This window comes from Myxocyprinus asiaticus, chromosome 35 (genome assembly GCF_019703515.2).
Source record: "Myxocyprinus asiaticus isolate MX2 ecotype Aquarium Trade chromosome 35, UBuf_Myxa_2, whole genome shotgun sequence".
In the NCBI taxonomy this organism is placed as follows: Eukaryota; Metazoa; Chordata; class Actinopteri; order Cypriniformes; family Catostomidae; genus Myxocyprinus; species Myxocyprinus asiaticus.
In genome coordinates, this window is record NC_059378.1 from 3,299,959 (window position 1) to 3,314,331 (window position 14,373).

The following is a 14,373-nucleotide window of genomic DNA, read 5'->3' on the forward strand; positions in this document are numbered from 1 at the left end:
TCATGACACTCTTTTAGGAATATTTCCGGATCTACACATCATATAACGTCCAATGTGGGCTTGTTTGATTCAGAATCGTCTGCTGTAAGTTGCAATATGCCATTCTCTACATCATGTTTATTTTTCATGAAGTAATAAACCAAAATGTGATGAAAATTCTGTTTATCTGTTTATTATACATCTGGATTTCTCACGCTAATACTCACTGTAGTTTGGTCTATGAGTGAAACAAATTTGCTCATTGTATTCTACTAATCAAGACCTTTCCAAAGATATATAACACATGGTTATGTGATCTTTTTAATCTTTTTATTGGTTCTAAATATGATTGTTGCGATCGCAAATTTGCAAATTCTGAAAATGGTGCAGTTCTATTTTATCAGCAAATGTAAAAGCAGAATTTTACACTTGGTTAGATCAGATAAATTCATTGTAAAGATAAGTGTATAAGCTTTAAAATGAGACCTATTTTGTGGCAATCAAACAAGTGGCTGTTGAATAATACCCCCCCAAACATTTCCGTGAATAGCGCCCTCTCTCTGTACTGGGCCGCTCCAGGTTTAAGAGTTTAAACCCTCCAAAAATTGGCCCCACTCGCTTCCAATGTAAGTGCCTCACTGTAACCTCCATTTATTGTTTTGTTTTAAAGAAATTACGAGTTGAAATTAACTTTTGTGGTAATCAACATTATGCCGTCGATTGAGCTTAAATTGTTTTGGACCCAGAATATTCCTTTAAGTAGGATGTGAACAAATTAGTTTCTGAGATATAACAAAAGCTTTTACAACAAAACTGTAAAGTTCACCCAAAAATGACAACTCTGTCATGATTGTATGGGAAAAAAATGCGATGAAAGTTAATGGTAACTGAGGTTAACCTACATTTACATTTATTCATTTGGCAGATGCTTTTATTCAAAGCGACTTACAAAAGAGGAATAATACAAAATAAGAGATTCATCTTAAGGAGACATCAGTACGAAAAGTTTCACTAGTATCAGAATAGTAGTATCCAACCTTCTGCTGAACATCTCTTTTTGTGTTCCACAGAAGAAAGAAAGTCACACAGCTTTGGAACAACATGAGGGTGAGTAAAAGATGACAGAATTTTCATTCTTTAATGTAAAGAAACATCATTACCAACTTTGAAAGACCAGTTATACAAGCTCTCCTCGTTTTTTCTTTACCACCATCAAATATAAACTAAGGTTAGTCAGGATCATCTTACCTGTCTCTGAGGTCCGTTGGGGTCTAACTCTCTCCGCCGCAGCCTTCCGGAGGGCAGTGAGTGACAGGGTGACTGCACAGGACTCTCCGCTGACGTCGACTGCCCTTTCCCACTCCTCCTAGACACCTCCTCCTCCGTAAGGGGCAGCATGCCTCGTGTAGTCCGGTCTCCATATGACGTCTTGGGTCTGACCGACGGATCCGTCCCTCTATGTCTCCACCGCTCTTCTCCGTCCTCTAAAGGGCGCAATTCCTCCAGCTCCTCATCCGTGGTGCCGGATGTGGTGGGCTCGGCCCCCGGCGGGTGGTGGAAGTCTCTGAGCTCGGTTTCTTTGTCTATGATCACCCACTCTTTGCTGTCAAAGTCCTCCTCTTCGGCAAGTGGGACAGAGCGAATGAAGGCGTTGCTGTGGGCTTCCTGGTCCACTGATGCAGAGGCCTCGTTACGCCCGCGGTCTCCACGGCAACCGTCGACAGACAGCATCTGAGCAGGCTGTGAGGAGTAAACGTGCCGAGAGGGAGAACCCAGGATGTCCATTCGAGATCTGAGGAAGGAATAAATGACTAAATGTATTATGATATATGACACATCAACAAGTACAAAGAAAAACCTTAAAATGAAAATAGGCCAAATGCAAACATTTTCGGATTGAGAGATCACATTGAGAGCCCCATATCTCTGGGATTTAACCGTATAGAGCCTTGAAATTGATTATACAAAAAGGAAAGTTTGATCTGAACCATAATCTAAAAGGATATTAAGATATCTATAATACTTCAGGAGTTGTAAGCACTCCAACTTTGGAAAAACAACAGAAAAAAGTGTTTTTTCCCATTTGTTGACTCACACCATTGGCTTTTAATGCAACGTGGGTGCTTGAGTCAGCTGATTTTAGTAACAGACCTAACAATCTCTGAGTAAAAATAAAATAATGACGCTGCCATCTTTCTACGTTTAATTTTTGACCTGTAGTTTTGCCCAAAATCATATGCGGAAATTCTCATGTTGACCCCCTCTACAAAATAATGGATTACTCAGCAAATATTGATCCATGGAATTTTAATATTTTGGCTTTCTTCATCATTTATGTTTCTCTTTCACCAATTAAAACAAATTATCAAAAACGAATATATACATTTTTTGCCAGAGATTTCTGTTTGAGTTGACATGGAATAACCCTAAAGCGATAGTTCACCCAAAAATTTAAATTCTGTAATCATTTACTGTACCCTGTATGAGTATCCTTTGTCCAAGGAACACACAAGGAGATGTTAGGCAGTCTCAGTCACCATTCACTTTCATGGCATCTTTTTTACCATTCAATGAAAGTGAATGGTGACTTAAGCTGTCATTCTGCCTAAGACCTCCTTTTGTGTTCCACAGAAGAAAACAAAAGTCCAACTGGTGACAGATTTGTCATTTTTGGGTTCATTTGGGAGTGGACAGACAGAGAATCCTACAGATTAATAACAGTATCAAAATGAGGAAAAATATATTATTCCTCAAAATTCAAACTGACCGTTGCCCGTAACCCTCTCGCCCATCAGCGGCAGACAAACGGTCAGATTCAGGGCTGTTGACCCGTCGGTACCTGAGCGAGTGCACCTGCACACTTGGAGAGTCCAAACCTCCCCCTCCTCTTTGTGGTAACATAGGGCACCCTCCCCGGTTACCATCTTCCTCTTGACCTCCCTGAAACAAACACCCAAAACAATCCTAGTAAAAATGTATTGTATAGTATATGGGCTTTAAATAGACTTTATATTTAAAATGGATTACAAAGTTTAATGTACAATAGGTCTTCAACATAACCATCATTTTTAATAATGTATGCATTTCATATGTAAATATTTGGATATCTAAAATTATTGGAATATATAGGGGAGACCAGGGGCTAGTTGTCACACTTTTTTACTCCTCAGGGAACTGGACAGGTAAGTTTATATATTTTTTTAACTCTCCTATTGTTTTAAGAAACTGCACCCTCCATTTTTGACCCATACTGAAAAGAATTAAAAATGCATAAATTCTTAATTAATGTACAGAGCAATCTGGATAACACTATATTAAACAACTACACACCAATCTCAAATCTTCCTTTAATAGGCAAGGTCATTGAAAAGGTTGGTTTCAATCAGCTGAACAAATTCTTAAACTCGAATGGCTACTTGGCCAATTTCCAGTCTGATTTCCGACTGCATCACATCACAGAGACGGCGCTCATAAAGATACTTAATGATTTTCGGCTAAACACTGATTCAGGCAAAATATCAGTGCTGGTATTACTAGATCTCAGTGCTGCCTTTGATACTGTTGACCACAACATTCTCCAAGACAGATTGGAAAAATGGGTAGGGCTCTCTGGGATGGTCCTCAGATGGTTCAGATCATATCTAGAAGGGAGGGGTTACTATGTGAACATAGGCAACTATGAATCTGAGTGGACATCTAAAGTGTGGAGTCCCACAAGGCTCAATTCATGCACCGCTCCTGTTCAACCTGTATATGCTCCCACTAGGCCAAATTATGAAAAAGAACCAAATTGCGTACCGTAGCTATGCAGACGACACCCAGATTTACCTAGCCCTGTCGCCAAATGACTACAGCCCCATAGACTCTCTGTGTCAGTGCATTGATGAATTTAACAGTTGGATGTGCCAGAACTTCCATCAATTAAACAATGACAAGACAGAGGCTGTTGCATTTGGCAAAAAAGGCGAAATTCCCAAGATGAACACATATCTTGTCTCCAAGGGTAAGGAATCAAGTAAGGAATCTTGGTGTCATTTTGGAGTCAGACCTTAGTTTCAGTAGTCACATCAAAGCAATACCTAAATCAGCCTACTATCATCTAAAAATATTGCGAGAATTAGATGATTTGTATCCAGACAAGACTTAGAGAAACTTATTCGTGCATTTATTACCAGTAGGGTGGACTATTGCAATGGACTCCTCACCGGCCTTCCCAAAAACTCCATTAGACACCTGCAGCTCACTCAGAATGCTGCTGCCAGGATTCTTGAGCTGAACCAAAAAAATCTGAGCATATTATTCCAGTCCTCATGTCTTTACACTGGCTTCCAGTCACATTTAGAATTGATTTTAAAGTACTATTACTCATTTAAAAATCACTCAATGGCCTAGTACCTAAATACATTGCAGATATGCTTGTGAATATAAACAGACCTCTCAGATCATTAGGATCAAGTCAGTTAGAAATTCCAAGTGTTCACTCAAAACAAGGCGAGACAGCGTTTAGCTATTATGCCACCCGCAGCTGGAACCAGCTTCCAGAAGAGGTCAGGTGTGATCCAACAGTAGCCACATACAAGTCTAGCTGTGCATTTATTCACTGAGCATTGTGCTGCACTTACTGATTGCACTGCATCATTTTATTTCTGTATTCCTTTCCTTTTATATTCATTTTAATAATTTCTACTTCTTTATTTATTTTATAACTTTTTATTCTTATTTCTTGTTCTAAATTGGTTTTAATTTTATTTTATCTTGCATTTTCTTTATCATTTTTATGTAACTGTCACGATTACCCTGTTGACCACTAGGGACCGCCATGTATGTTTATTGTTTCCCTGCCTGTCTTGTGTGTTGATTATGGGTTTTGTAGTTCTTGTCATTGTCTTTTGTTTCATTGGTTCTTGTGATTATTAGTCCCAGGTGTTCCTTGTTTCCTCGTTTGCCCCTTGTGTATTTAATCCCTTGGTTTTCCTGTGTCCTTTGTCAGTTGTTTACCATTCATGGATGTAATGGAAAAAGGTCATATGGTCTGATGAGTCCAGATTTACGCTATTCCAAAGCGATGGGTGCGTTAGTGTAAGAAGGGAAGCGCATGAAGTAATGCACCCATCATGCATAGTGCCCACTGTACAAGCCTCTGGAGGCAGTGTTATGATCTGGGGTTACTTTAATTGGTCAGATTGAGGCTCAGCAACGTTATGCAGCAATAAAATGAAGTCAGCTGAGTACCTGAATGTACTGAATGACCAGGTTATCCCATCAATGGATTTTTTCTTCCCTGATGGTACAGGCATGTTCCAGGATGACAATGCCAAGATTCATCGGGCTCAAATTGAGAGAGTGTTTCAGGGAGCATGAGGAATGATTTTCACACATGAATTGGCCACCACAGAGTCCTGACCTTAACCACATTGAAAGTCTTTGGGATGTGCTGGAGAAGACTTTACATAGTGTAGACTCTCCCGTTGTCAATACAAGATCTCGGCCAAAAATTAATGCAACTCTGGACAGAAATAAATGTTGTGACATTGCATGAGGTTATCAAAACAATGCCATGACGAATGCACGCCGTAATCAAAGCTAAAGGCGGTCCAATGAAATATTAGAGTATGCAACTATTTTTTGGCCAGGTTAGTAAGCAAATAAGTTTACTAACATATTACCTGTTTAAAATATTCTCTGTGTGTGTTTGGACATGGACATTTTTAAGCCTGTCTTTAAATCGACACCAGCACTAAACAGCGTATTTAAGGCTTTTAAGCTAAATGTAAGTTAAACAATTAAGCACAAAAAGATTCACAAAACAACAAAAATGTAAAAGTTAACATACAAAAATATCAAAACACTGTTTTGGATAACAAATATTGCAACTGATAAGTTAAATAATTTATGACTTAAAAAAATTCAGACCCTTGCCTGAATGTATGCCAATGTGGTTTATGTTTGTTTGTTTCCCCAAAAATTATAGTGAAAAAGTATGGTGGGTAGAATTCACAAAAACCTTTTTACTGTACGTGTTTGAAACCAAATTCCAATACGTTCGCTAGAGAAAACGCAATTGGACTTTTGACTTCAAATCTCAGATATAGCCCTTGTGACAACTTCCCTATGTGACAACTAGCCCCTGTCTCCCACATATTTATATATTAATTGAAGTAACCTTTCCAAGGTTAATCCTGAGTTTGTTGCGGTTGATATCAGTTTCCTCCCACCCGCCTGCATCTGTGGGTAACTGGCTTCCATCAGCTGGCCGTCCGGAGGGAACTGGAGGGGCGTTTTCTTGGTCACTCAAGTGCTCGTCCAGCACAACATCATCTGTGTTCTCTCTCTGATGGTCACCTTGCATTAGGGTCACATTGATGACCCTAAAGGCCCAAGACAAGACCACAGTTCATTTAATTTAAGCTGACCTAGAAATGTGTCTGTTTAGAACTGATCTGGATGGTTGTATTTTATCTTTACTGTGCACCATGCAACATTTTTACATATTTATTTTTTTGACATTTTACAAGTTATGTATACAACTTTTGCAATTCTATTTAGTTAAGCAAAAAAGGAAATTTTTTGCAAATGCCATCCAGAGATTTCACAATAGAGTGTCAGAGTGGGAACTCATCATGGTGAAATGTTCTTCATGTCCCGGAGCATTACAACAACTCTGCTTTTCTACAACTGCATACGTCAGTGACATTTCCAGCAGAAGTGTCCTACTGATAACAGCTGCAAACTTTTGAGTAGAATCCAATATTCTTTGGATCTTTTGTGCAAATATTCAATATATGTAACCACAGTTCCTTAAGTAAAACAAAGCACACAATATGTACAGATATACACGTGGCATGTGATGCGTTCACACATGCATGCGCTCCTTACCCAACCATCGCTGCTGTAGGCCGTGTGTTTTGTTGCGTTGCACTCTGTGTGGTGGCAGACATCATGGAGTCCGTCCCACTTTTCTCCCAATCATACGGCTCGTTCTCTGTGATGATGCGTTCTTTCATGCTGTTCTCAAACACTGACATCAGGAGCTGAACACAAGAAAAGACACTTAAATCCGTATCATGAAACATCGTACAAATACATTAATTTGCTAATACAATCAAAATAAATGTTTAACATGGCAGTAGAATAAATACCTGATAGTTGGGTTTGGTGTAATAGTCAAGGCCTAAAACATGCTCGAGGAAGACATTAAACTCTGATGGCATATGCTTAAGAAGCATCCTGTGATCATAACGCTCTTTAATCTGACCCACTTGCTCCTAGATGACATGGATAACAACATACAATAACCAATAGTGGTTTGATTCAGAATAAACAACACAACAATATAAAAACATTTAATGAAACCAAATGAGCAAACTCAAAGAGTACCTTGTCCTTGATTTTCCGCCACGGTAGCTGCCCAGCAGCAAATTCAACCAACATGTAAAACAAAGACCACAGGTCATCATGCCGACCCATTTCCTGTATTAAAAAGAAAGGGCAAAAAGAATGCAAATAAAATTAACAAGAAACATTGCTTTTTTTTTTTTCCACTGCTCTCAGGAATTCTTAATTCTGATTGGTTAGTTGCAGCGTTCGGGAGTCAAACAGCTTTGTATAATTACAGCTAAGCTGTATAATTGACAGTTTTCCTACTAGTTCCATGTTTCTCTTATTACTTCAACGTCCCTTCTTACATATCAAAATAATTTCAGCTCAAATCAATATTTCATGTCCATGTGTTTATTCATTTTGTAAGTAGTCGTGAGCCGGTCAATATCACAAAATAAAACCCTTCAAGATCACGTTGTTGGAGTTTATTTTACGCTAACGACTAACTGACTGCATATTATTACCAGGGTTGGGGAGTAATGGAATACATGTATATACGGGATTACATATTAAAATACTAAATATTAGTAACTGTTTTCCACTACAGTTACAACTGAAATCGTTGGTAATCACAATACAGTTACACTGAAAAAGTACTGAAGAGATTACTTTGCCTTTTATTATAATTTGTTTCTTTTAATATTTAGTCTGTTCAGTTGGAAAACATTTATCCATATTAATTATCCATATTAATGATGCAATCTGCGGAGCGTTTGAACAGCGGTGAAACACTTTCTTATGATTTCATTCATACGAGCGCTTTCACACCGTTGTGAGTGAAAAGGTGGATATGATGTCATTGAGGAACGTTCCCTTAGGAGCTTAATAGAGGAGCTACATCGTGTTTCTACAGATTAACGCTTTGACAGATGAAACATAAATCCAATAAATACACGATTACATGTCTTGCCAATGTTATTTATGCGGTTAGGGTATTTTTACAAGAAATGCTAACCAATGTAGCCTTTAACATCGTATAGAAAACTACAAATAATATATTTTCTGCCTCGTTCTATGAACTGAATCCACATACGATCAGAAAAGGAGGTTGTTGTGAACACTCAGTGGGGTTTTGAAGTAAGTTTGGAGCAGCAGAAATAGTTAATCTTGTGTAAAATGTCATGTGAACATTTAGCTTTATGCTAAGCTAAAATGCTATTTCTTTTACATGCATCTGTTGCCAGGCGCGAACATACTGTAACTTTTTCTCTATTAAGACCTTTGATATTAGTGCAAAGATGAACTACAAAAGTTTTATTCTCAATGAGAATTTAAAGTGAAAAAAAATCAAACAGTGCTGAAGAAGTAATCCAAAGTATTTAGATTACGTTACTGACTTTGAGTAATCTACAGCATTCATTCTGTAATCTGTAGCGGAATACTTTTTAAAAGTAACCCTCCCAACCCTGATTATTACTTGTATGAATTAGATGAGTGTAAAATACATTGTTTTATATACACTGATAGTACAGCAAGTAGGCATAAATTAATCACTCACTTTGTTTTTATGTGCATTTACAGATGCATATCGAACAGTCCCTCGAAATCCTGCAACAGTTCTGGGCTAAAAGATGAAAAAAGGTATTAGGAAAATCTGTTTAATCTGTGAAAGCAATAAATGCTTCAAATTCCTGACCTCTGTGATACTTTAAAAATAATAAATGAAAGAGTTAAGCATACAGGGTAGCTGTAGGTAAAACAAAACAAATCTAAAAGTCAGACAAAAATGTAAATAGTAACTGAGCATTTTAATTTGAAATATTATGACATTTATTATTGTTTTAATGGTAGTAAAAGGAGAGGGAACAAACAGTGAAATAAAAGTCACAGTGACCCCGGGCCCAGGGACTGAAACAAGCAGTCTGTTCTACCCAAAAACTGAACACACAACAAAGGTAAACACCTTTCCCACACATAAACATACCTGTGTGTCTGAGACTGTGTGAGTGTGTGTGTGCTTCTCTCCCCGTGGGAAGTCAATTAATCATTTCTTTCTAATTAACTAAATTATATTAGTTACAAAACAAATAATGTTTCATTTGGATGTAGTTAATTCTCCCTTACAGTCTCTATAACTGTGCCTAATTATAGTGACAGTTTTTAATTTCATGCATTCTTTTGCTTATCAACTATTAAAAACAAATGGCACAATAATTTATTTGACTTTATTTATTAAAAGGGCAGGTAACTTGAACATGATTCAGAATGAACATATGTAGAATGAATGATGTAATGCTTACAACTTTCAATGCAGTTTTTTTAAACATATGCTTTTTCTATTGTATTCTATCCATATATATATATATATATATATATATATATATATATATATACACACACACACACATACTGTATATATAAGGTACTTTCTATTACCATTGAATCTAAAAAAAAATAAAACATCCTGCACACTAAAGCTGGCAAAAACAATCAAATGTTTTTTGCAACATAGAATACAATCTTAATAGATTTTAAATACATCATAAACAATCAAAGCATCTATTGACAGTGATGTGGTCTATAACAATAGGACAGACAATGACATTCTAACAAATATCAGGCCCGAAGTAATATTTGTTCGAAATGTATTGCGTATCCTGTTGTTAGTCTTATATGCCAATCAATAATCTTTCAAGTATATTATGTATATTTATTTATTGACTGCATTTACATTTATTCAAAATTATCTTAAGAAGCTAAATTAATAAATGCAACTTAAGATGAACTGATATTCTGTACATATGTTTCATTTCAGTAGTGGAGAGGTCAGCTGTAAAACACAAAAACTCAATGAAGTGACTCACAATGAAAGTCTTTCCATTGGTGAAAGTGTGTGGGGAGAAGGGAACAGATGGAGAAATACGTCAGACATGCACGTCATTACTTAAAACCCCAAAACGAAAACTGCAAAAACAAGACAAGATGGTCAAACAAAAGAAAAAGCAGAAACCATATCAGGTAAGCTTAAAGGGATAGTTCACTCAAAAATGAAAATTCAGCCATTGTTTACTCACCCCTGTGTTGTTATAACCCTATATGACTTTCTGTCTTTTTCTTAACACAAAGGGAGAAAATGTTGTGCTCAGTGTCATACAATGTAAGTTTATGGTGACCACCTCTTCAAGCTTCAACAGGACACAAAAGTATAATTCAGATGTCTGATAAATTAAGACTCATGCCTTGCTCAGAAAGCATATGATAAGGTTTGGTGAGAAACAAACTGAAATCGAATGTGTTATATAGTGGAAATCATCACCCACCATTGCTGTCCTGTGCGCGTTCATGAGAGTGCACGAGAGCAGCAGCTACGCAGCCCCCCTCTCGGGAGATTGGACGCTTAAGCAGAAAATCATTTTGTTTATCTAAAAACAGGTCTGCCACAGCGACGGTGACAACAGAACACAACACAGCTGCACACAAAACAGAGAACAGAATTTACAAAACATGTTTGAAGAGTTTAAAGTTGAAGAATAGATGCATTTCTATGCCCAGCCTTATTTTTTTTAACTAATAGTTCTCAAAAAGTATATTGAAGCCCACATTTCATGAGCCGGTTTAAAAACTACATGATTGGCAGAGAATGTTACACCTACCGACTGAGGTTTTGCTGAAGTCTCTCTTTCTTCAGGCAGAATTAAGAAGACGCGACACATACCGGTGTTTCAATAAAATAAGGCTGGGCATAGAAATGCATCAATTCTTCAACTTGAAACTCTTCAGACCTGTTTATTAAGTTCTGTTCTCTGTTTTGTGTGCAGCTGTGTTGTGTTTTGTTGTCACTATCGCTGTGGAGGACCTGTTTTTAGATAAACAAAATGAGTTTTCGCATGAACGCCCCAATGTCACGAGGGCGCTGTGTGAACTTTTGCTCTTGTGTCCTATCGTGAACGCACACAGGAGATCAACGGTCAGTGAACATTTTCACTAAATAATACATTAGATTTCAGTTTGTTTCTCACCAAATCTTATCGTATGCTTTCATAACAATCATGAGTCTCATGGAATAATTTATTAGACTTCTGAATTATACTTTTGTGTTCTTTTGAAGCTTGAAGAGGTGGTCACCATAAACTGCCATTGTATGACTTCACTGAGCACAACATTTTTTCAAGATTTCTGAGTAAACAATGACTGAATTTTCATTTTTGGGTGAACTATCCCTTTGAACAAATGCTTCCATGCAATGTACTTAAGAATGTTTATAATGATAGAATATTAGCATAGTAAAATCTTAAGTACGGTCAAAACTATAAAAAAAATCAACAAAAAAATAATAAAACAAATATTATCAAATTAACATGGCAGCATATGACTCAGTACATGTTTTCCACCAAAGGCAGCATTTACTGTTCTGAGGACACAAAGCTATTTATAGTCTTGCAATCTTGAAATGTTTTATTCATATCTCATAAATGTAATGTGTCATAGAATGGATACTGTTTTAAAAAAGAAGAATTTCGACAGACAGACAGACAGACAGACAGACCAACCTATAGACAGATAGATAGATAGATAGATTTAACGATTGACAGATTGATAGATAGATAGAGAGACAGACAGACAAACAGACAGAGCGATCGACAGACAGACAGACTGACCAACCTACAGATAGACAGAGCAACAGACAGACATACTGATCTATAGATAGAGATAGATAGATAGATAGATAGATAGATGGATAGATGGATAGACTGATTCAGTCTTCCTGTCTAAATCGCTAAGTGCAGCTGACTCAGCTGAGCAGAAAGGAGAGAGAGGGAGTGAGAAATAGAGGGAAGGGTCGAAAAGATTACACTCTCTCAGGCCAAGCCTGGGGTACTGCTCATTGATGCATGCAGTCTTATTAAATATTCAAACCGATGCAATAAAACATGTGCATAGAGTGAAACAGAGGGATAGATAGAAGGATGGAGGAGAGGAACGTGTGCGAATGAAGAACTACTTGTGCTAAAAGAGGAAACATCCGCCTGCTTGATTCACAGAGCTCTCTAAAGCTCTCATTTCAGCTAGATCTCTGCCAACCTGCACTGTTACAATGAAGAAGACTTTTTATTGCTCAAATAAATCTCACCCACTCCTTAATAAAACCAGACCTTTATGTTTCAGAGTCAATCAAAAGTCTGCTCAATAATATCCTGGATTTATTGTATTCAATAATATGGAATGCCAGAAATGTCCCATTTCATTGCCAAACATGCAATCACAACGCATCTAATTTTATGCATCTCTTTGGTTCTAACACATCACTTTGAAGTTGAGCCATAAATGAGCATCTTTATCTAGTAAATAATTAAATGAAACAAAACATACCGGTCGAACTTCTCCATTAGTGTTGGTATACTGTCGTGCCAGGCCAAAATCTAGCATATAACATTTCCTGTATGTTGAAGGCAGCCTTCCCATGGCAAAATTTGACTGAAAAGAAAATAAATACATATATTTTTGTATATTCTGTGCCAAGATTAGGGCTGTCAATCGACTGAAAGTTTATATAGAAGTAATTACATGATGAGCCATTAATCACATATTTCAGTATTTACAGAGAAAGGCCCCCAGATAAAGATAATGTAACAGATAATATTTACAATAATTATAAATATAGAATATAAAAAATATTACAATTCAGATCATTTAAATACATCATATACATACTGTATAATTTGGCATTAGACAAGACAACACAAAACATAGCTTTGAAGTCAAAATATTGTATGTTTTATTTCCAAATCGTTGATCATAACCCAATTATATATTACCGGTTTGATGTCTCGGTGGAGAAAGCCAACAGAGTGAATGGCCTCTATGGATTCCAGAATCTGTTTGCCCAGACGAAGTGTTGTGCTCATGGTAAAGGTGCCACGTGGTTGACTTCGCCTGAGATCCGCCAGATTTCTACCCTTTGAGAGTCAAAACAAAGGTGTAAGTAAAGCCCTCAAACCTCCATAACACCAGCACTCACAAATGTGCTTTTTGGGAAGTATTTGAGAAAGAGTCTTATGATTTAAAGGAATAGTTCACCCAAAAATGATAATTCTCTCATCATTTACTCACCCTCATGCCGTCTCAAACTTATTTGACTTTCTGTCTTCTGCAGAACACAAATGAAGATATTTTGATGGAGATATAAGGTGTTTTTGTCCATACAATGCAAGTCAATGGGTTTCAACACTTCCAAGTTCCAGAAAGTACATAAAAGCAGCATAAAGGTAATACATACAACTTGTGTGGTTTAATCCATGTCTTCTGAAGCTATACGATCAGTTTTGGGTGAGAAACAGATCAAAATGTGAAAACTATAAATATATATCACTATAAATCTTGCCATCTGCAGTCTCCTAAGCACGAGCATAATTTGAAGCTCGATTACACTTCTTCGTGCTTGACGCATGCGTAGAACCCTCTACACGTGTCAGAAGACATGGATCAAACCACTTGAGTCGTATGGATTACCTCTATGCTGTCTTTATGTCCTTTTTGGAGCTTGAAAGGTTTGGACCCCATTGGATATGTTTATATGGATATAAACACCTCATAACTCCACCAAAATACCATCGTTTGTGTTCCGCAAAAGAAAGAAAGACATATGAGTTTGATATGACATAATGGTGAGTAAATGAGAGAATTATCCTTTTTGGGTGAACTACTCCTTTAAGGCTGAAGTGTGTCATTTTTGCGGCACTTGCATTGTAACATTTGGGACTTCCCCTAGCGGCCAATAGTCCAATACATTACATACAACAATTAATCCACCTATGGTATTCGGTCATTTTTTACCTAAATAAAATTTTCCTAATTTAGTAAAAATGGTTTCCTTTATCTGAGCAGTACAAGACTTGGTGACTTTTCCTCCATTTGGCATCTGAACATACAAAAAAGCGACACCTTTGGTATTCGTGGTCAAAATTGACTGACCATGAAAAATGAATGAGAAAGACTAAAAAACAGAGCAATTTTTTTTTTTTTGATTTGTCAAATACAATCAATAAATTAGCCACAATGCAGAAAAAACAGACA

At 37.0% G+C, this 14,373-nt stretch overlaps 1 protein-coding gene across 1 annotated transcript in view; it reads right to left on the minus strand.

Moving 5' to 3' along the window:
* LOC127425791 (tau-tubulin kinase 1-like) overlaps nt 1-14,373 on the minus strand; it is a 63,377-nt gene that overhangs the window by 15,307 nt on the left and 33,697 nt on the right. The window contains exons 5-13 of the mRNA XM_051672039.1: nt 13,116-13,256; nt 12,670-12,774; nt 8,858-8,923; nt 7,357-7,449; nt 7,119-7,244; nt 6,856-7,010; nt 6,143-6,347; nt 2,747-2,919; nt 1,228-1,771 (exon numbers count right to left, since the gene is read on the minus strand). Of these exons, the coding sequence (XP_051527999.1) occupies nt 1,228-1,771; nt 2,747-2,919; nt 6,143-6,347; nt 6,856-7,010; nt 7,119-7,244; nt 7,357-7,449; nt 8,858-8,923; nt 12,670-12,774; nt 13,116-13,256 (1,608 nt within the window). The remainder of the gene's footprint in view (nt 1-1,227; nt 1,772-2,746; nt 2,920-6,142; nt 6,348-6,855; nt 7,011-7,118; nt 7,245-7,356; nt 7,450-8,857; nt 8,924-12,669; nt 12,775-13,115; nt 13,257-14,373) is intronic.